Genomic DNA, 20,101 nt, shown 5'->3' with positions numbered 1-20,101 from the left:
ATTCTCACGTAGCTAGCCGGGAAATCTGAAATAGTGAGAATGTGCAAATAGGCTTTTATTCTTTAGAAGATGCAAATCCTGAGCAATTTAGAATTTGGCCAAGTGCCTATAAAAATCTCTAGATGACTAATAAAAGCACGTTCTTTTCTAGGTTTACTAGAAACCCATGTACAAAATGCTATATACACCTAGCTAGCCAATGTGGGGTTGAGGGCTCGTAGCAGAAATCAGGGGGCCTTGGCTGTTACTATATTATTTGGAGTGAAACTGTAAAGTCCAGGGACATCCAAGTCAAAAAATGCCATTTTTTCCCCCTCAGAATACAATAGAATACCTTCTCTGCACATTTGCAAAGTTAGTCTTCAAATAAGAGAAAACACAGAACTAACAAGTAGATGGAAACTGAAGAAAAAGGTGTGTGACTCTTATGAGATTTGAGGATCTTGTAAATTCACAGCCCACTTATATAGAATTGAAGAAATGTATAAATCAATACAAAGTTTTGTGAGAAAAAAAATGCCTGTTAAAAGGTATGGCTTTGTGTCATTAAGGAGGGCCATAGAAAATAATTCTTGGACCTTGTGTTTAGTCTAACCTTGAGCAGTCTGTATTGCATTAACCATCTTGGTGTGTACTGAAGTTCAACTGTTTTGTTAAAGAATCTGTGTCCAACATTGTAAGAATTTACCTGTGATGGCCAATCCAATATGACAAGAGGTGTGTGGTCAGACTTTGGACATGCCCAAGTTTTAATTGAGTGAAGGTATTAACTAATTAATATATTTTTCTCAGGTACATTGTACAGATTGATTTCAAAAATGTTAGTGAGGCTTTACCAAATGGATGAATTGTTTTTAATAGATCAAATGGGCAATAACTAGTTAGTAACTTGGGTTACAAACAAATTGTTTGACTGAAATGACCCATTTCAAAAAATAATCTGACCAATTCAATGAATCAGTCTATGCTTTATATTTCTAGATGCACCTCGATATCTCATCTGAGCAGACTGCCAAAGCAAGTGGTCCCATAAAAAGAGAAATAAAATTGTTCATTGGATTTCTTTTTTCTTTTCTTTTTTTTTTTGAGACAAAGTCTCGCTCTATTGCCCAGGCTGGAGTGCAGTGGTGCAGTGGCGTGATCTCGGCTCACTGCAACCTCCACCTCCTGGGTTCAAGCAATTCTTATGTCTCAGCCTCCCGAGTAGCTCAGGTTACAGGTGCATGCCACCACGCCCAGCTAATTTTTGTATTTTTGGTAGAGACGGGCTTTCACCATTTTGGCCAGGCTGGTCTTGAACTCCTGGCCTCAAATGATCTGCCCGCCTCAGCCTCCCAAAGCGTTGGGATTAGAGGAGTGAGCCACCGCACCTGGCTGGACATGGTTTTAACAGCTGGTTTCATAGTTGGCTTTTCTATATCTCTACCATTTTCTGGGATGTTGTGTAGATGCAATTTTAATTAATATTTCATTGCTGATTTTGTCACTCCTTGCCTAGAGAGACCAGGATGAATCTGAAGGCTATGGTGGTTATTTTCTAATCCAAAAACCAGAAGCAGTACTATTCAATGAGGTGAGCCTTTAGAATGATCCTTATAATAAAAGAGAAAAAGAGGAGGAAGGGCACCATAAGCTCTTGGGGGCTGTGGTGTGTCATTGCTGCTAAGAGTCTGGGCTGTAAAATCAGGCACCCCTGGGTTGGAATCTGTTCCAGTCTCATCAATAAATGAGGTAATAGTACTCATCTTGTACTTGTAGGAAAAATAAGTTTATAAAAATGATATGACACATAGTATGTACCCTATAAGTGTTAATATAGATGGGACCACAGAAGTTGCTGAATTCACCATCCTCATTTTGTGGACATAGAAGCCCAGAAGCTAGGCAACTAGGACATGGCTTGGTTTTTTGACTCCAAGTTCAGTGTTTGCCAGTATGTTCTGCTACCATGTTTTGCCTTGGTTGAAGAAGTAGGGTGGGGATTGGGAAAAACTTAGTAAATATAAATAGCATTTTATGGCGGCTGGGTCTTGAACAATAAAAATGATTTCAAAAGATGAAGTTAAAGGAAGGAGGGCACTCTAGGTAGATAATATAGCACCAAGAAGGGTATGGGCACAATATAACTTGAGCCTTTCTGTCAAAGCGAAAAAGAGCACTACATGATGTTTCTGAATACACTATTGAACATAGGCTTGGGGATTAGATGGTTCTCCTAATGAATGAGGTCTTACAGGGGAGATCTCTGAAACCCCTAACTTTCTGTGTGCTCCTGGAATTGTCCAGGTGTGTATTTAGCAGGTACAAGAGATTCTCCTTCCCCATGGTTGTTGCAGAGAGACCTACATAATTATCTGACCTTCACATGAGAAATTGGCATCTGAGGAGTCTTCAGCTGAGGAGCTGGCTTACAGGGAGGGGTCTGAAATGCTTCAGACTCAGCTCTAGGGATCTTCTCTGGAATTTGGGAGGCACCAATCGTGGGGCTCAGTTCTAAGGAGTCCACTCCTATGAGCATAAAGTGGTAAGCAGAAAAGGAAAGGCAAACAAACAAACAAACAAACAAATCTAGATAATTTAGTCCGGGGAATCAGGGTTTAAAGAAAAACTCATACAACCCACCAGACTATAAGCTTTAGGAGGGCAAGGACTGTAGTTGCCTTGTTCACTGCTTTATTCCTAGTTCCAGCAAATGACTTGGAGTATGGTAGATGATCACTACGTTTTTGTTGACTTGATCAATTACTTAATTAATCCGGAAAAGAAAGACCACTACCTTAATTTCAGGGGCCAGTGAAAAGCTCGGGACCATATTCCTAACAGTTCTTGGTCACAAAATTGTTGGCCAAAATCAACTGTTTTCCTTGGCAAAGATCTGCATATGGCCCCCATGCATCCTGTCGGGGAAGTTCCTCAGGTGGTGACCAATATCCAGGCACAAATCCTTTACAGCTTATTAGCTGGTCATTCACTCATTCATTCTTTCAAGTTTCTTGTGCAACAATTACTTATTTCTCCAAATGGAGTACATGAAACCCAGAATATAGGCAATAAGGCAGAGTAAATATACACATTTTGGATTCAGAATGTGAGGATTCATATTCTGGCTTTACCACATAATAGGTTTATGATGCCATGCAAGCTATTTTTCTTTCTAAAGCTTCATTTTCCTCATCTGTAGTTTTGAGATAAAATAGTACTGACCTCAAAGGACTGTTATAAGAATTAAAGCAAATAAAGTAATCTACGTAAAGCACTTTGCATAGTGTCTAGAACCTAATAAGCTTGATAAATGTCAGTTTTTTCCTCTTCCTCCACTTCCTCCTTTTTCATTTTTTTCCTAAATTTCGTATATTCTAAAATAAACATTAGATTTTTTTTCATTTCTGAAAGTGATATGAGTGTTCCAATTGATGATGTGTCCTGAGCCAATTGACAGAATTTTAAAATTTCTTTTTGATATGTACATTAATAGTATACCTTACAATTGATGGCACCTAAATTGAGATAGAATTTGGAATCTTTTTTATTATTACTGCTAATTTGACTACATGAAATATGCAAGAAGATGCAAGAGGTCTCAGTGTAAACATGGTTCATTTTTCTGGAGCATCAATTTTACTTGAAGATTAAGGAGAAGTCAAAAAGTACTTGCATTTTTAGGAGAAAATGTGAGAAGCTATAGAAATTTTGGCCTGAAATGTTGGGTTTTTGCTGCTAGATGGTTAGATAATAAGTGTTCAGTCTGTTCAGCTGTTTGGAATACTGTGCTGAACAACCTTGAGAATCACTGTGTAAAACAGCCGTGAGAAAACCAGACAAGGTCCTTGCTCTCATGGAGCTTAGGGTTTCGTGGGAAACACACATGCAAACAAGTAACAGAGATGGTGTTTCAGCTGCTATGATAGTAATTGTTACAAAGAGCAGTTGGGCACAAAAGAGGGTGGGTCAGGCCCATTGTAGTCAAAAGAGTGCTGGTGAAGAAGGCTTCTTAGAGAAGGTGAACTTAGAGTGGATTCTTGAACCATGAAATGGAATTTGGGGAGATAACCTGGTACACTTAACAGGATCCTTATGGTCTTTATTCTCTTTTCTGGGGGCTATGATTTTCTACAAATTATTGGGGAAGATTCTCACTGCTCAACTTTCAGAGGAGCTAGAATGCCCACTTACTAGCATCTCCTGTATCAAAGTCCTCCCAGGATCTTCTAAGTGGCCTTGCTTCAGCAGGACAAACTTGGGTCAGCTTGGAGCATACTGACCCATATTTAACCCAAGCTAAGAACTTTATAACTTCTTCCAAACTTCTGATTCTATGCTACAAGCAGAGTCTGGTTCTCAGATTTTGCTAATAAAATGTAAGTCCAAGCCACATTTTCTGCTTGGATTATAAAATATTTGTTGCCAAGTTCCTTCCAGTAGGACCTGTGGGCTGTTCATTCTGTGAAACCTTGTCATTTGAATGGAATTGTATACTGGGCTGAAATTCAGACCATTTTTTTTGTCCTAAGGAGAAAGACACACATTCTTTAGGAAGACTGGTACAACATTGCCATCTTTACCCTTTGCACCTCCTGATTATCCCCAGAACAGCTGGCTTAATGTAACAGTAATTCACGGTCCTCAGCTGGAAGGCTGCAGATAATCCTTCATTATTCAGAGTTCAGCAAGTGCCAGCGGTGTTATTGAAGTAGTAATTGAATTTTGTGAACCCTCTGTGGTCCAGACAGCATAAGAATGCCTGCAAGAACTGTGCAGTGTGGTTAAGATGAATACATTTCCAACAATATTGGATCGTCAAACTAAGCCCTATAGCCCATAGCCAAAAGGACATACTGTTTTGATGATTTGACTTGTGATGTTGAACATTTTGGAGTGAAACCCATTTGGAAGGATGACAACATGTACCTACAAGGAAGACATTGTGAGAGAAATCTAGTACTGCCCAGAAATCTCCACCAAAGCTTCACTGATAATCTCATCAAGTACAGATATGTATGTAACAAATTAGCTCTTTGTATAGTTAAAGATGTTCTTACCTCATTGTTGAATTGAATCTTTGTGTGGAAAAAGAAAAGAAAAATCCCCAAATAATTTTCAATGAAATGTGGGTTATCACTACACCAGCAATTAAGTGCTTTCAAAATGTGACATTCATAGAATGATCTCAACAGTCTCACTACTTTGCAATGCTGTTACTAAAAGAGAACATTTATAGTTTGGGAAAATAGCACAAAAATGAAACTGTTGGAATTGTTTTGGTTGCTGAAAATATACTTGGCCTCAGCGTCTGTGGCACTGTGTAAAGGAAAGAGCTTTGGCTCTGAGCTCAGACAGACCCTGAGTTTGAATCCTAGCTCCTTCATTTACTGTGTCCTTAATAGGTCATTAACTTCTTTGAGTTTCTTCATCTTTCCATGTAAAAATGAGGTCAATAATGTCTACCTTTGAACATTAAATGTGTAGAATAAGGGGCAATGCTTGGCTCTACTAAACACTTATATCAGCAGCTGCCATTTGCAGACCTGCTATGTGCCAGGCACAGTCAAGCGCTTATGAATATATATTGTAATACTATGAGGTTGATATTTAGGGTGACCAACTTCTCCCAGTTTGCCTGGGACTGTCCTGATTTTATAACTGAAAAGTCCTGACTCCTAAAACGAGATAAACTGGAGCAGTTGGTCACCCTATCCATACATGGTCTCATCTTACAGATGTGAAAATTGAGCTCCAGAGACTGTGCAGAGTGCCCAGTATCCCATAGCTGGGAAAGAGTAGGCCTGGCATTCAGACCCAGACTTGGATAATTCTCAAGCCTGTGCTCTTTCTGCAGCCCTAAACTCAGCTCAGTCAATGTTTCCTGCCTTGCTGTGTTACTAGAATGTTCCGAAATTTGCAAATATTTGTACATCAGATCACATTTTCTGACTGCCTTTAATTATAACTTCGGGAATGCATGCATGTGTGTTTATGTATGTTGGAGAGCTCTCCAGGTGATGGTGATAACGAAAATGATAGTCTAACATTTATTTCAAAGAACATTCTTCTGCCAATGCAGAGACCATTCATTCATATATTTATTCATTCATTCAACAGGTATGCACAGTGAGGTCTTACTGTGTGTCAGGGACTTGGGCAGATACAGAGGACTAAAATGCTGGCCTCAAGATGCTCATAATGGGGGTATAGAGAATTGGTTGTAAAATGCTGTGAGAACTATGATGACAGAGGCAAGTCCTGATACTCTTGCCCCTGCAGATACATCATCTCCCACCTCTCCTCCCATTCTGTACTCTAGCCTCATGGATCTTCCTTAATACTCCCTGACACTGTTTTTGTTTTGTTTCGTTTTGTTTTACAATAGATGTTACCTCTCACTGGAAGATTCTTTCTCTTTGTCATTCTGATGAAATGTCACCTCTTTAGAAAGAATTTCCTTGCCTCAAGCTAAATTAGCCACCCAGACGTTTTCTATGTTATCACCCTGTTTTGATGATCCTCACAGATTTATTTATGCATTATTTGAAATTCACCTTCTTTGTTTGCTGCTTTTTTGCCTGCCTTTCCCAACAGCGTTATGTAAATTTCAGGAAGAAGAGAGAACGTGTTTATTTTTATTGTTTATTTTACTCATGGCTGTGTTCCCAGGATCTAAAACAATGCTAGGCACATAGAAGCAATCAGTAAGTAGTTTTTGAATGAACAAAGTGAATGACTTAACAAATGCTTTAGCTGCTGGAAGGAGCAGCCATCTCTATATGAGTAAGTAGCAGTGCAAGAACTATGCCAGAAGGGACATAAGTCAGCCTTAATTTTTGTTTTTCTGGTGATAAAGGTAGTATATTCACAGTTTAAAAAAAAAAGTTGGTAAAGAAATGACAGAAAAGAACCAAAATGAGACTAGCCTGACGTTAGTCTAAATCACTAATCAGATTTTGTTACACGTTCTGTCCTAGGTCTCTTTTGATTCATGTTCATAGATACTTTTGAACAAAACCAAATCACTCTTTTCCTAGTTTCATGCCATTCTGGGGTATATTTTCGGATATCTTTTCTTATATTCTCAGTTTGAAGATTGCTTTGTTTTTCATCCTAATGGGTATACTATAATTAATGTAGCCAAATCTACACTGTGGAATCTTTGTTTCTATTTTTTTTTTTTTTTTTTGCCTTTATGAACAACACATGGTAGAACAGTCTGAAGATAGATCATCTTTGCCAGGATCCATATGTTAGCAAGTAGAAAGTAAAAGGACTTTGGTTTGAATTCTAGATCCACCAGTTTCTTTTAATATTTTTTTTTTTTTTGGTTTCCTCATCCGTAACATGGGTACATGAAGAATGCCTACTTCACAGGACTATTGTGCCAATTAAACAATATAATGCAAGTACAGCTCTCAGCACAATGCTGTTGTGCAATAAGTGTTTGCTGTCCTTGATAATTTCGTGTGAATAAACTCCTAGAAGGCAAAGTTGCTTTCTAATCCATCTTAAAGGACAAACAGAAACTAGCTAAAGAGAGGCACAGAAAGGAGGGGGCAGACCCAGGAAGTGAAGTTGGTAATAGTAAAACTCTTTTGAAAAGATTTTTCCTTACAAATTATAGAACTTGAGAGCCACACTGCATCAGCAAGAAGCTTCCAAACACAAAACTTCTATTAACTGTGACTCTGCCCAGTGTGCAGCCCAGTTTGTCACGCAATTCCCCATGATCAATGGAAATATGCTTTTCTGGGTACTTGGCAAGATAATACTGATCAAGAAAGTGCTGGCCATTTAAGCCGTGCAATTGGGAGGATGGGATGCCCTTTGATTAGATAAGGAAGCCACAGAGCTGAATTTTGTTTGGTCAGATAACAAGTTTAAATTTCAATATACAGAGGTGTCTAGTGGGCCGTCCAGGAAAAAAAAGATCGGGGCTTGAGATGAGGGTCTGGGTAAGTAGTGTGGAGGCTAGTTGAGGCTGTGATGGTGAGGAACATCTAACTCAGGAATACTGAGTTGTCTTTTGTTTCCCTTCTGATAAGAAGTTGTAAGCTCATCCAGAAATACTCATTTTGCTTTCAATAGATGCTATTGATTGATCTCATTTAATTCATAAATTTTAATTTTATTTTCAGTAAACAACAATGTTCAACTTTTATGCACCAAAGTAATACAGAGTCACACGGCAATAAAATCGTGTTTATTTAGTGATATGACAAGTAGAGAAATCAAACATAATATTTTACAAAATGTACAATTTATATTTTTATAAATACTTTAAAAGAGAGAAGCGGAACATGTGTGGTGGCATTAAAAGAATGTCTAGATTTAATTTTGCAGCCTACCTTGTAGCCTGACAAACCAGATACATGTATGTATACACATATATCTTGATCATGAGTTTTCATAATTATGGCCCAAGGATAAGTTTTGGGCATGTCTACAATAATTCCAAACTCTCATAAAATGTGTGGTCTCTCACCACCAGTCATGTTGATTTTGCTCTTTTTTTCTCAAAATTCCACAAAATGCACTTTTGAAACAGCTATCAGAGGATGTAAGCAAGTGCTTTGGGCCTCAGTTTACTCATCAGTTAGATGAGAGAATCCCTGCTAATATGCTGTTTCTGCTTAATTAAAAAACTTGGGGGCCTCAGCAGCTTCCAATATATAAATGTCTGAGGGCTATGAGGGACCAGTCATCTTTGTATTGGGAGTTTTCTGTTTAGCTTCTTTCTATTGGAAAGGAGTCAATGTGTCTTAAATGGAGAAAGTTTATGACACCAGTCCACTTAGTAAACATTTCATTACTGTAGATACAACACGTTTCCTAGTGTAAAACTAAACAGAAAAGTAATAGTCATCTCTGGATGTCATGTTGAAGAGCTGCATGTTTCCTTGGATTTGGAGCTTGGAAGTTCAGAGCTGGTTTACCCAAAAAGGGAGCCAATAGAGAATCTTCCCAATAAACCTCAATATATGGTTGAAATACTTGTACAATGAAATGTTCAGTATGATTCTAGACTTCACTGACTCATTACAGTGACATTTTCTTGGAATTGCACTAGTGCACAACAAAATATGATGAGTGCAATGTGAAACAGTCTACAAAGTAAATTATATACTTGTTTTCTTAAATTTATAGAAATTTGCATTTGTAATAAAACCACAGGAAAGTAAGTCATTCCTAAGCCATATCCTGAGCTTACCTTGATGCCAAGTTTACAGTTAATTACATTTTTTGTTAAATAAAAGACAGATATAAAGGTCCTCATATGATCACATTAGGAAAATACATAGGATTCAAGGATGAAATCGTGATTCTTCATTACTTTTCTTATATTCCTTTGATGGTGGGTGGCGCAGCAGCTACAGGTGCTCTGTAGGTGTGCTTCTTGAGTGACAGGTTACATTTTCCCTCTGGTAGTCTTCAACTCCAGCTCCTGGAGGAAGGCCTCATTGTTCTTAGGACAGTTGGTGTGACAGGTGCAGGTCCCAATGACCATCACTGGCTTCTTGACTATTTGCCCTGGGGAGCACTGAAACTCTGCCTGGATGGTTTTGGTATTGTGGGGAGTGCAGCAGCGGCCATCACTGCAGACCCCACAGAACCTGGGCTTGTAGGTGTGCAGGCTGGTGCAGTTCTTGAACTGCAGGTGGATGGCTTTGAGTGACTTCTTGGTGCGGAGACACTTTTTTCCTTTCTAAGAAAGAAAAAAGAAGTGATGTATTGAATGGCTACCATTCCCCTGAGGGACAATTTTAGAGTATGGAATTACCTGCTAGTTGCCCACCCAATATCTATTGGTCTTTCTTCTTTGCTATCAGAACATTAATTTTGCTTGAGCAATGTAGTCAGCTAAAAGTATTTGCTTCCACAGACTATGTGGGACTTGGGATAACCTTGTGGCAAAGTTCTGGCCAACGGAATCTGGGAAATTCTTTGCCCTTTGAGTAGGTACAATTCTTTATTGTTCCTGTATTCATTTTCCTTTCTTCCTGGAATGTAAACACCTTGCCTAATTGTACATAATGGTCTTTTGACATTGAGGAGATGAGCATGCAGGTGAAAGCATAACAAAACCTATCTTTTAAGACACTGTAACATGCTTTGGTGTCATTTTTAGCCAAATGGATTTTTACACGTGATACAGTTTGGTTCTCTGTGTTCATACCCAAATCTCTTCTCATATTGTAATCACCACGTGTCAGAGGAGGGGCCTGGTGGGAGGTAATTAGATCATGGGGGCAGATTTTTCCTTTGCTGTTCTCGTGATAGTGAGTTCTCACAAGATCTGATGGTTTAAAAGTGTGGCACTTCCCCTCTCACTGTCTCTCTCTCTCTCTTTCTGCCTTTCTCTCTCTCTCTCTCTCTCTGTCTCTCTCTGTCCTGCTGCCATGTAAGATGTGTTTTGTTTCCCCTTCACCTACTGCCATGATTGTAAGTTTCCTGAGGTTTCCCCAGCCATGTGTAACTGTAAGGCAATTACACATCTTTTCTTTATAAATTACTCAGTCTTGGGTAGTTCTTCATAGCAGTTTGAAAATGGACTAATACAACATGTTATAAAAAGAATGTGTATAAATCTGGCATTATTTTATGTTTCAAATATTTTTCAAGCAACTCAACCTTATTAACAGTATTCATTCATACAAGAAATAATCATTCATAGAAAGAACAATTGCCCAAGTTTTACAGATGAAGAAACTGAGTCTCAAAGACTTAAAGGGATCAGAAAACATCTAATATTTGAATTTGTCTGTACAAAGCCCATTCTTTCTATTACGTGATGACCCCAGGAAATTCCAAGACATGGAATGTGCATGGAGGCAAATAAAGTGGAGAATGTTTTCAAGATTGTATTAGTAATGATAAATGAAGAGGCCCAATGTTGATAATTCAGCAAAGAATTGGCTATATTTTATTTCTTACTTATATTTCTTAATCTACTAATTTCCTACAGTTATCCACTGTTCACCTTCATAGGCATGACCCACAGCTTGTGGGGTGATTAGACTTGGAATTATCTTAAATCAGTGGCTCTCAAACTTCAGTGCACATCAAAATCATCTAGAGGATTTCTTAAAACAAGCTGTCAGACCTCACACCCTGAGTTTTGGATTCAGTACATCCGATGTGGGACCCACACCACAAATTTACATTTTAACAACTTCTTAGATGATGCTGCTGGTTTGGGGACCACCCTTTAAGAACCACTGTCGGCCGGGCGCGGTGGCTCAGGCCTGTAATCCCAGCACTTTGGGAGGCCGAGGCGGGCGGATCACAAGGTCAGGAGACCAAGATCATCCTGGCTAACATGGTGAAACCCCGTCTCTACTAAAAAATACAAAAAAATGGTGGAGGGCGTCTGTAATCCCAGCTACTGAGGAGGCTGAGGCAGGAGAATAGCGTGAACCCGGGAGGCGGAGCTTGCGGTGAGCCAAGATTGCGCCACTGCACTCCAGCTTGGGTGACAGAGCAAGACTCCGTCTCAAAAAAAAAAAAAAAAAAAAAAAAGAACCACTGTCTTAGATTTAAGAATCTCTTGGAGACAAGGAAGTAATGATTGTTCTACTAGTACAATTTTTATAAAATATGTATACTATAAATAAACATCTTTAAAATAACATATCCAAATATTAAAGAAGATTCAAGTTACAAGAAAAAATACAAATTTTGCAAAATGACACAATAGAAAAAGCCACATCTTAGAGGCATTAAATGGAAACATCTTGTTTAATAAAGAAGTTGCTGTGCTATTGAAAATATTTAAGGACTTCTTACTTTTTCAATTTAATATTTAGCATGTATTCTTGTCAACACCCACAAAATGGTACAGGATAACAACATTCCTATGTGTGTGTATGTGTTTGTATGTGAGACTGCTTATGTGGGTGAACCTATATGACTATGTTAGATATATGTTTGAATTCCCCTGAGTGTGGGGAAGTGCATCTCCTAGGATATAATTTTAGGGATAAGGTGTTTCTAGGTGTTCTTTCTAAACTGGTGGAAGAAACGTAAAGTTAGGATGGACTTCAAAAAATTATATAGCTAAGCAGCCATATAACTAATGCAACCACTAGGGACTCTTATTTTACCAGTAAATAGAAATCATAAGTAAAGGTGGCTACTGTTAACAGAGTACTTAATCTATACCCAGCATTTTGCAAATTCATTCTATGTAATCATCGTGACAAGTTAAGGTAGGTACTTTCAGCCACCCCATTATGTGGGAGAAGGAATTGAAGCTGAGAGGTTAAGAAAATTGCCCAAGATTACATAGCTGGTTCATGTGGAAAGACAGAATTTGAAGCCAAGCTGTCTGGCTCCACAGTTGTCCTCTTACGCATTAGATGATATTGCTTCAGTGTCAAGATGTGTAAATCTTGAATTGCTAAGGGCTGTTTTATTTTAGTCTTAGGTTTGTATAAGGATCCATATAATGGTTCAAATTGGGTATTGCATTTTTCTGATATAGGGCTCTGGTAACAAGGCCTGTGATGTCATCAGCAACCAATCAGAGCTTCTGAACTGCACGTCTCACATTCAGTGTTAACATACTGAGTTGATGTAATTCCAACAACAAAAAATAAAAAATAAAAAGATATGTGCTGTTTTATTTGGCCCATATTGCTTTATGCTGGCAAATGTATTATTTCCACTAGGTTTTTAAAAATACCAACAATAATTCCCAGACAGTCACTCGCTTATTTATCAACAGTTGTTTATCACGCACACAATATGTGCGAGGTAGAAAGCTGAGGACTGAGAGGTAAGACCCACATGGCCTCTACCCATACATACAGAACCTGATGAGTAAAGAGAACTGAGGTCAGAAGTGACCTCTCTAGAATCAGCTGTGCTTGACAACTGTAGCCAGTTTTCTCCAGGAATGGAATGGGATTTGCTAGACCGTTCTCTATTGGGAAAAGCATTATAGTTTTCCGGTCCCTCTCCCTCTTTACCTGAGGGTGTACTGTGAGTTGCTTAGAGTATTTCAATATGTTAAAGAGAAAAAAGAAGATAGGCTGGCTTCAGGAACCCCACTGCCTTTTCTCTGGGGTTAACTCCCAGCTATAGCTGCTCTCTCCGTCACAGAGTGACACAGTGACTTTCTGAAGCCCGGGCTCCAAGGACACAAGGCCATTACCTTCAGGATGGGAGGTTTCCTCCAGGCTCCTACCTTATCTGTTGGCTGCTCTGGCTCTTGTTCACAGGGCCGCACCATGCAGAGCCGAGTCTGTTTCAGCATCTCACATTGACGGTTCCTATTGGTGACCCGGGTGGAGAACCCCATACCACAGCTCTTGGAGCATGCTGTCCACTCTGTGGTCTGTTCAATGCAGTTGACACTTGAGTCAGAGACTTCTACTCCTAGGGTGGCTTCTGGCCTGTAAGCTATGGGATGTATAAATAAAGACAGCCATATTGGGTAAAATGTGAGGATTGGAAAGTGGTCCTTTTCAGCCATTATTAGAAAGTGGGTCTCATTCGACTCTGTACCTACTAAACACCCATGCTCCCAGGACACAGAACTGAATTTATTTATTTATTTATTTCTGGCATGGCTGATAATGTCTGCCCTCAGAAATAGTATACAATTCCGGATACTGCTAATATAAGTAATCTGGCTAATTAATGGCTTCTAAAATAATCCTCTACTGTCTCTTGAGATTTTTTATTTAAACTATTTCATTGATAAGAGAAAACAAAAAGAAGAATAAAAAAAGGTCCTGAAGTGCCATCTGAGCCTTACTACAGCATCTAGAAAGATGACACTTTTCAGTGACACCTGTGCAGGGATGAGTAGCCTTCTTTAAGGAGGTTAATCATGAGACAGCCTAGGTAGTGTACAGAATCCAAAAAAAAAAAGAATTTAAAATTTTGTCTTTGTAGTGCTAATGAGGATCAAGTGGGATGGATTAAAATACAAGTAGTAGTCATCCAATAAGACAAAAATAAGACAAAAGAGTGAATTTGGGAGGTCCTCTTCAGGAGAAATTGCAGCAACCTTCTATAACTTAGTTTGAGTTTATAAATAGGTTTGATCTAATGTCTACAAATGTGTTTGATCTCATGTGTTTGATCTCAGTGGGCAACCTGAAATCCACAACTGAATGACCAGAAACTGAGGCCAGTTTCTCTTTTCAAATCCAAGAGATTGCAAATTCTTCATGTTTGTATTTACCCTCTACTATGACCAGCCCTAGGTAAGTTTCTCACCTGCAAGGGTAAGGCCTCCCAGTGAATCCTCCTCATCTGGGCCACAGATCCACTTTTCACAGCACTCTCCAGGCACCTCAACTTTTCTTGGAGCTGGGCAGTTAGGCTCAGGCAGTAGCACATCCAGCTGACAGCGGGGCACACAGCCAATCTGCCCATCTCTGCAGGTGCACTGGAATTTGCAGCTTGGCTGAAATTTCTCTCCACTGCGGTAGATGACCCCATCGAACACACAGTTATCTCCCTCTACCGCTAGAATATTGGGGAAGCAAAGTGAAAAGCAAAGAGGAAGAGGAAAAACAAGAACACAATACAGTGAAGAAGCTATGTAAGATTTGGAGGGCATGTTCCAAAACCCAAGTCCTTTTCTAGTTCAGGCGATCTGGTTTCTCATGTATCTACTGTAGAGTGATGTCCTCATGGAGGCCTCTCAGAGCAAGAAGAAACCTTCAAGATCATCTAGTCTTGCCACTCATTTTATGGATGAGGAAAGAGGTGTGCAACTGTGAAGTAATGTCCCCAAGGTCCCCTGGCCATTGTTCCCAATGTTCAGTCATTTTGTGAGAACCGCCTTAGAGTTTCCTACTCCAGCAGCTTAGACTTAAAAAGAGAAAAAGTGTACTTTATGTTTTCCAACAGGTTAGCTGATCAAATTGGGAAGGGCATTAAGATTCATTGACACTCAAGCATAATAAAATCATCAGTAGCTTAGAGAAAAAAGTGAAAGCCCTCCTGTCCAGAAAGGAAGGGACAATCTTCAACTACAGTGTTGTACCATGTGAAAAATTGATCCCCGATTGATTACGTTTTAGAAGCCTGGATTGGCTAGTTGCCTGCATTTTATTTTACTTGCAGCCAGAGAAGGGTTACATAGTTATCCCAGGAGACTAGCAGCTGCTTTGGTTCAAATGGGACAATTACAGGTGTGAAAACAAACCTGCTGGGTTTTCCCCAACTGCAGTTTGGGAAACTGTGAGCGTGTGAGTAAACCCGAGCTTCCATCAGCCCCAAGGGACCCTCTAGAAGTGTCCGAAGGAAATGACTTCACTGGCCCTTAACTCTGCGTGGCTCCCCCTTTGCTTAGATTCTTGTCTAGGAAGCCAAGGCAGGAATGCCTTTCACCCCCAGGGCAGGTTTCCTTTCTGGCTCTGGCGCTCCCCAAAGCCCCAAGTGCTCCCCAAACCATGCCTGACACACAGTAAGTGCTCTATACATGTCACTTATTGCATTATTATTATTTGCTTATCGCCCTCTGGGAAGGGGAATAAAAAAGAGAAGGGAGGAAGCAGCTTCACTTAGCTGCAGGAGAAGAGGTCAAACAGCAGAGGGAGCAGGATTACCCATGCAGATGCCAGTCTGGTTGCTGGGGTCCGCGCTGCGATCACAGTAGAGGCCACTGCTCTCGTCGCATGGCTCCAGATCTGAGCAGCTCTCGCCACGCTGGCGGGCACACACCAGACAGCATGAGCAGCCGTCCAGCACCGCGCGCACCCCGGGGGCGCAGGTCGGCGGCGTCGCAGGGCACTGGCCCGGGCACTGGGGAGGGCAGCGCTGAGTCTCAGCGACCTGAAGGCAGGCGAGACAAGGAGAAACCACTCAGCTGGGACAGAAGACGCAGTGAGCCCGGTGACCAAGTGGGGGCCACCAAGGCGGGCAAAGTAACTTGGGGGCATCTTAAGGGTGTGCCACTTACCTGTCCCAGGAGATGGAGAAGCAGGAAGGTCAGGCAAAGGCACTGCTTTCGGAGACAAAAGCTCGTGCTCTGCACACTCTGCATGCTCAGGCTTTCCCCTCTCGCTTTTACCAAACGAGGCTTTCTTCGCTGTAGATTGGCACTGCTCGCCTTCCCCCTGGTCCGGTGCTTGCCGATCACGCCCAGCACAGGTTTTATAGCGCGCTCCTGGGACGCGCATAAGCCGGTTGGCTGCAGTGCAGGGAGGAGGGGGGAGATCGGCTGGGTGGGGAAGTGGAACGAACCCCGGGGTTGCCATGGCAATTGGCCGTGGGTGCTGCTCTCCTTAGGGCGCGGCGCCGGGGCCTGCGTGTGCCTGTGTGTGGCGACTGGCTTTTCCCAGAGGGTGGGGAGGGGCTGGGTGGAGTTCCGAGGCCAGGACCCAGGGCTCGCTCGAGCGCGTGGGAAGGAAACGCCCGTTTCCTCCTGGAAGTTGCTTCGCCTTCTCCCAGGACGAAGACACCACCACTCCCCACCATCCTCCTCCACCCTGACCGTTCCAACCAGGGCTGCAAGCGTGGGGTCCCCTTACGGGATGCCTGCAGTATGGGGCCATCTGCAGGGGATTGGCAGAAGGCCCAGGGGTTTAGTCATGAGGGAAGCACATGCAAGTTTGTCACCGTTTAGGGCACTCATTGAATGTGTTGAGAGGGAGGGGAGAGAAGCAAGGGAGGAAAGGAGAGAAAGAGGAGAAAGAGAAAAGTGTGTGTGTGTATGTGTGTGTGTGTGTTGGGGGGAGGGGAGTGGCAGGGGGAAGGGAATCTAGAAAAAAAATCGATATGTCAGGAGGTGGGGGATGCTATTGGCCAAATGGCAAAATTCTTTTGACTCTAATCCTTCTAGCTTCACTCAGTCTTAAACCCCAAGGTCCACAGGTTTGTTGGAAATAAAAGTAAAACACACACACACACACACACACACACACACACACACAAAGAAAACATCATAAAATAAAACAAAGAAATCTTGGCAGAAGAAAGCCTTGAAGCACCTGCTGTAGCAGACCAAATGTGAGACGGTACACCTGAAAGTCCAGAAACCTTTGACAGTTTTCTAAGTGGGTTCAGTTCAGCCACCATCACCACCATCAAAACCTCCAGCCAGGGAAGAAATGAGGAAGAAACTGGCTTAACTTGGCTGACCCTTCGGCAAATCAAATCCTTCTCTCACCCGGCATCCGCTTTCAAGAAATGATTGCTGGGGCATGCTTGTCATCTCTCATGGGAAAAAGAGAGCAGTTTTACTGCTCCAAAGGTGACATTGTTTGAAGGATTTAGAACAGTTTCCCCCTATACTTCAACACTGCTGCTGCCCCTAGGAGAACTATGCCCAGCTCTTTTGAGGATAGTTGCTTTGGAAAAAAACAAAAAAACACTTTTTAAGGAAAATTATACAGGCCTGTGATGTAATTCTAGAGTTTAAAAAGAAACAAATGGCCTCTACCTCATCTGTCCCCAGCATGAAGGAAATCAAAGGCAGCTTGCGGAAGGGGCCAGGTCTGCCTCTGCAACACCCGCAGATGATGAGGTCACCTCAAGCCCCTTCTAGATAATTCTCTCGGCAGCCTGAAACCACTATGACACACTTCCAAGCCTCTAATAGTTCTGCTTTCTTTGAGGTAAATGAGACTGAGTAGTACTCAAACTTAACTAGGATGAAACAGTTCATTTGCACTCTTGAGTAGGACATTTACATACTCTTCAAATTGATAGGCTTTGGAGGGTGGAGGATGGGAGCAGGGAGAAGATCAGGAAAAATAACTAATGGGTACCAGGCTTAATACCTGGGCGATGAAATAATCTGCACAACAAATGTCCATGACACATATTTACCTGTGTAAACAAACCTGCACATTTACCCCTGAACTTGAAATAAAAGTTTAAGAAAAAGATAAAACAAAAAACAAAAAAACTGATAGGTTTTATGAGCCATTTGGCCTAATGATGTCTCCATCTGGCTGCAGATCGAACCAACCAGCATGTATTTTGTTAAAAATACAGATTCCTGAGCCCCACTCTTGACCCACTCAGTAGGATTCTCTGGTGGTGGCTCTTGGTAGACAGCATATTAATGTACTTTGAAATGGAGCAACTAGAAGCACTGCTAATGGGGAGGCAAAGAGCATCAGCCAAGTGTTCCAAGCATGAATAGACTGAGATAGAGCAAGGAGAAATTGGCAACATGGAGATTGGGCTAGCTCTTCTTGGAAAGTGTGGGGTGGGAGTGGTGATAGGGAAAATGTAACTTTAAGACAAGGATTAACATGTCAAGAAGTCACTGCAAGTGTAAAATTGCTATTCAGTTTTGATTGCAAGAGATGGAAACCAAACTTGAACTAGTTTTTGCGAAAAGAGGACTTTACTGGAAGGATGCTGTGATGTTTCACATAGTGACAGCACAAGAATGGTACAGGGAGTCCTCAGAGGCAATTGGGATCTAGAGAGAGGAGGGCCAACAGGACTACTTCCACATAAGGGAGAAATGATCCTTCCAATCTTCTTACTTTATGACCTTATCACCACAGAAGGAATGTCCCTGTCTCTTAGGCCCAACTTTAAAAGTTCCAGGAATTAAATTGGATGGGTTCACCCTGGACTAATCAATGGGGACAAGGAAGGTGAAGTATGGGGATTAGTTAGAACCTCATGGTTGGAATGGAGAGAAAGAGCGGTTCTCTTGGGAAGAAAGGACTGTTCCTTAAAAAGAAAGCAAGCTTGGTGAGCAAAACAATACACATCCACTCCATCATCTGCTATAAATGCTCTAGGATGAGGATCTTCATCTTAAAACAATTGTAAGTTGAAAGTGATACCATCTGATGATAATCATGTCATGTCATGCTTCACTGCCTCCAGGACATAGTCTCTGAAATCCTTCATGCCGGGATAGATGTTATCCGCAGTGCAGGCCTGGGATGCCGAGCTTATCTCTTTTATCTCATAACTCACTGGATAATCATTATAGTCACACCATTTAATGATGGGGATATTGTTGGAGAAATGTGTCCTTGGGTGATTTCATTGTTGTGTGAACATCATAGAGTGTAGTTACACAGATGCGGATGGTGTAGCCTACTACACACCTAGGCTGTATGATATAGTCTATTACTCCTAGGCTACAAACGTACAAACAGTACAGAATATACTGCACTGAATACTGTAGGCAACTGTAATACAATGGTAAGTATTTGTGATTTAAACATATCTAAACTTAGAAAAGGTGCAGTAAAAATATGGTATAAAAGATAAAAAATTGTCCACCTGTGTAGGGCACTTACCGTGAATGGAGCTTGCAGTGGGTGTCAGTGAGTCAGTGGTGGGTAAATGTGAAGGCCTTGGACATAACTGCACACTACTATAGCCTTTATAAACACTACACTTAGGCTAAGCTAAATTTATTCAAAAATTTCCTTTTTCAATGATAAATTAACTTTAGCTTACTGTAACTTTTTTACTGTATAAACTTTTAATTTTTTTAACTTTTCGACCCTTTTGTAATAACACTTACCTTAAAACACAGATACATTGTACAGATATACAAAAATATTTTCTTTATATCCTTATTCTACAGGCTTTTTTTTTTTTTTGAGATGGAGTCCCTCTCTGTCACCAGGCTGGAGTACAGTGGTGCGATCTTGGCTCACTGCAACCTCTGCCTCCCTGGTTCAAGCAATTCTCCTGCCTCAGCCTCCCAAGTAGCTGGGACTATAGGCTCACACAACCACACCCAGCTAATTTTTGTATTTTTAGTAGAGACAGGGTTTGGCCAGGGTGGTCTCAATCTCTTGACCTTGTGATCCACCTGCCTCGGCCTCCCAAAGTGCTGGGATTACAGGCATGAGCCACTGTGCCTGGCCTCTATAAGCTTTTTTCTAGTTTTAATATTTTTATTATTTTTTTTTGTTTTTGTGAAAAATAACACACAAACATACATATTAGCCTAGGTCTACGCAAGGTCAGGATCATCAGTGTCACTGTCTTCCACTCCACATCCTGTCCCACTGGAAGGTTGTCAGGGGTAATAACACACATGGAGCTGTCATCTCCTCAGATAACAATGTCTTCTTCTGAAATACTTTCTGAAGGATCTGCCTGAGACTGTTTTATAGTTAACTTTTTTTTATGAGTAGAAGAAGTATGCTCTAAAATAATGATG

The 20,101-nt window shown here is 41.0% G+C and overlaps 1 protein-coding gene across 1 annotated transcript; it reads right to left on the bottom strand.

The window, feature by feature from the left end:
* Positions 1–8,166: 8,166 nt before the first annotated feature.
* On the bottom strand, positions 8,167–16,501 carry CCN3 (cellular communication network factor 3). Its single transcript, XM_003822593.7, has 5 exons — positions 15,908–16,501; positions 15,555–15,780; positions 14,215–14,466; positions 13,175–13,389; positions 8,167–9,691 (listed from the first exon to the last, which is right to left on the bottom strand). The coding sequence occupies exons 1-5, from the start codon at positions 15,989–15,991 to the stop codon at positions 9,395–9,397; spliced, it is 1,074 nt and encodes a 357-aa protein (XP_003822641.3). The 5' UTR covers positions 15,992–16,501; the 3' UTR covers positions 8,167–9,394.
* Positions 16,502–20,101: the final 3,600 nt, after the last annotated feature.

The sequence above is a fragment of the Pan paniscus genome, chromosome 7 (assembly GCF_029289425.2).
Source record: "Pan paniscus chromosome 7, NHGRI_mPanPan1-v2.0_pri, whole genome shotgun sequence".
NCBI classification, from domain to species: Eukaryota; Metazoa; Chordata; class Mammalia; order Primates; family Hominidae; genus Pan; species Pan paniscus.
Note: the sequence above shows the minus strand (reverse complement) of the source record. Positions and strands in the feature narration are given on the sequence as shown.

Coding starts and splice junctions, on each gene's coding strand:
- CCN3 (XM_003822593.7), bottom strand. CDS start 15,991: ATGCAGAGTGTGCAGAGCACGAGCTTTTGTCTCCGAAAGCAGTGCCTT. Junction 15,781..15,907: donor TTCTCCATCTCCTGGGACAG/GTAAGTGGCACA, acceptor GCCTGCCTTCAG/GTCGCTGAGACTCAGCGCTG. Junction 14,467..15,554: donor CCAGACTGGCATCTGCATGG/GTAATCCTGCTC, acceptor CCAATATTCTAG/CGGTAGAGGGAGATAACTGT.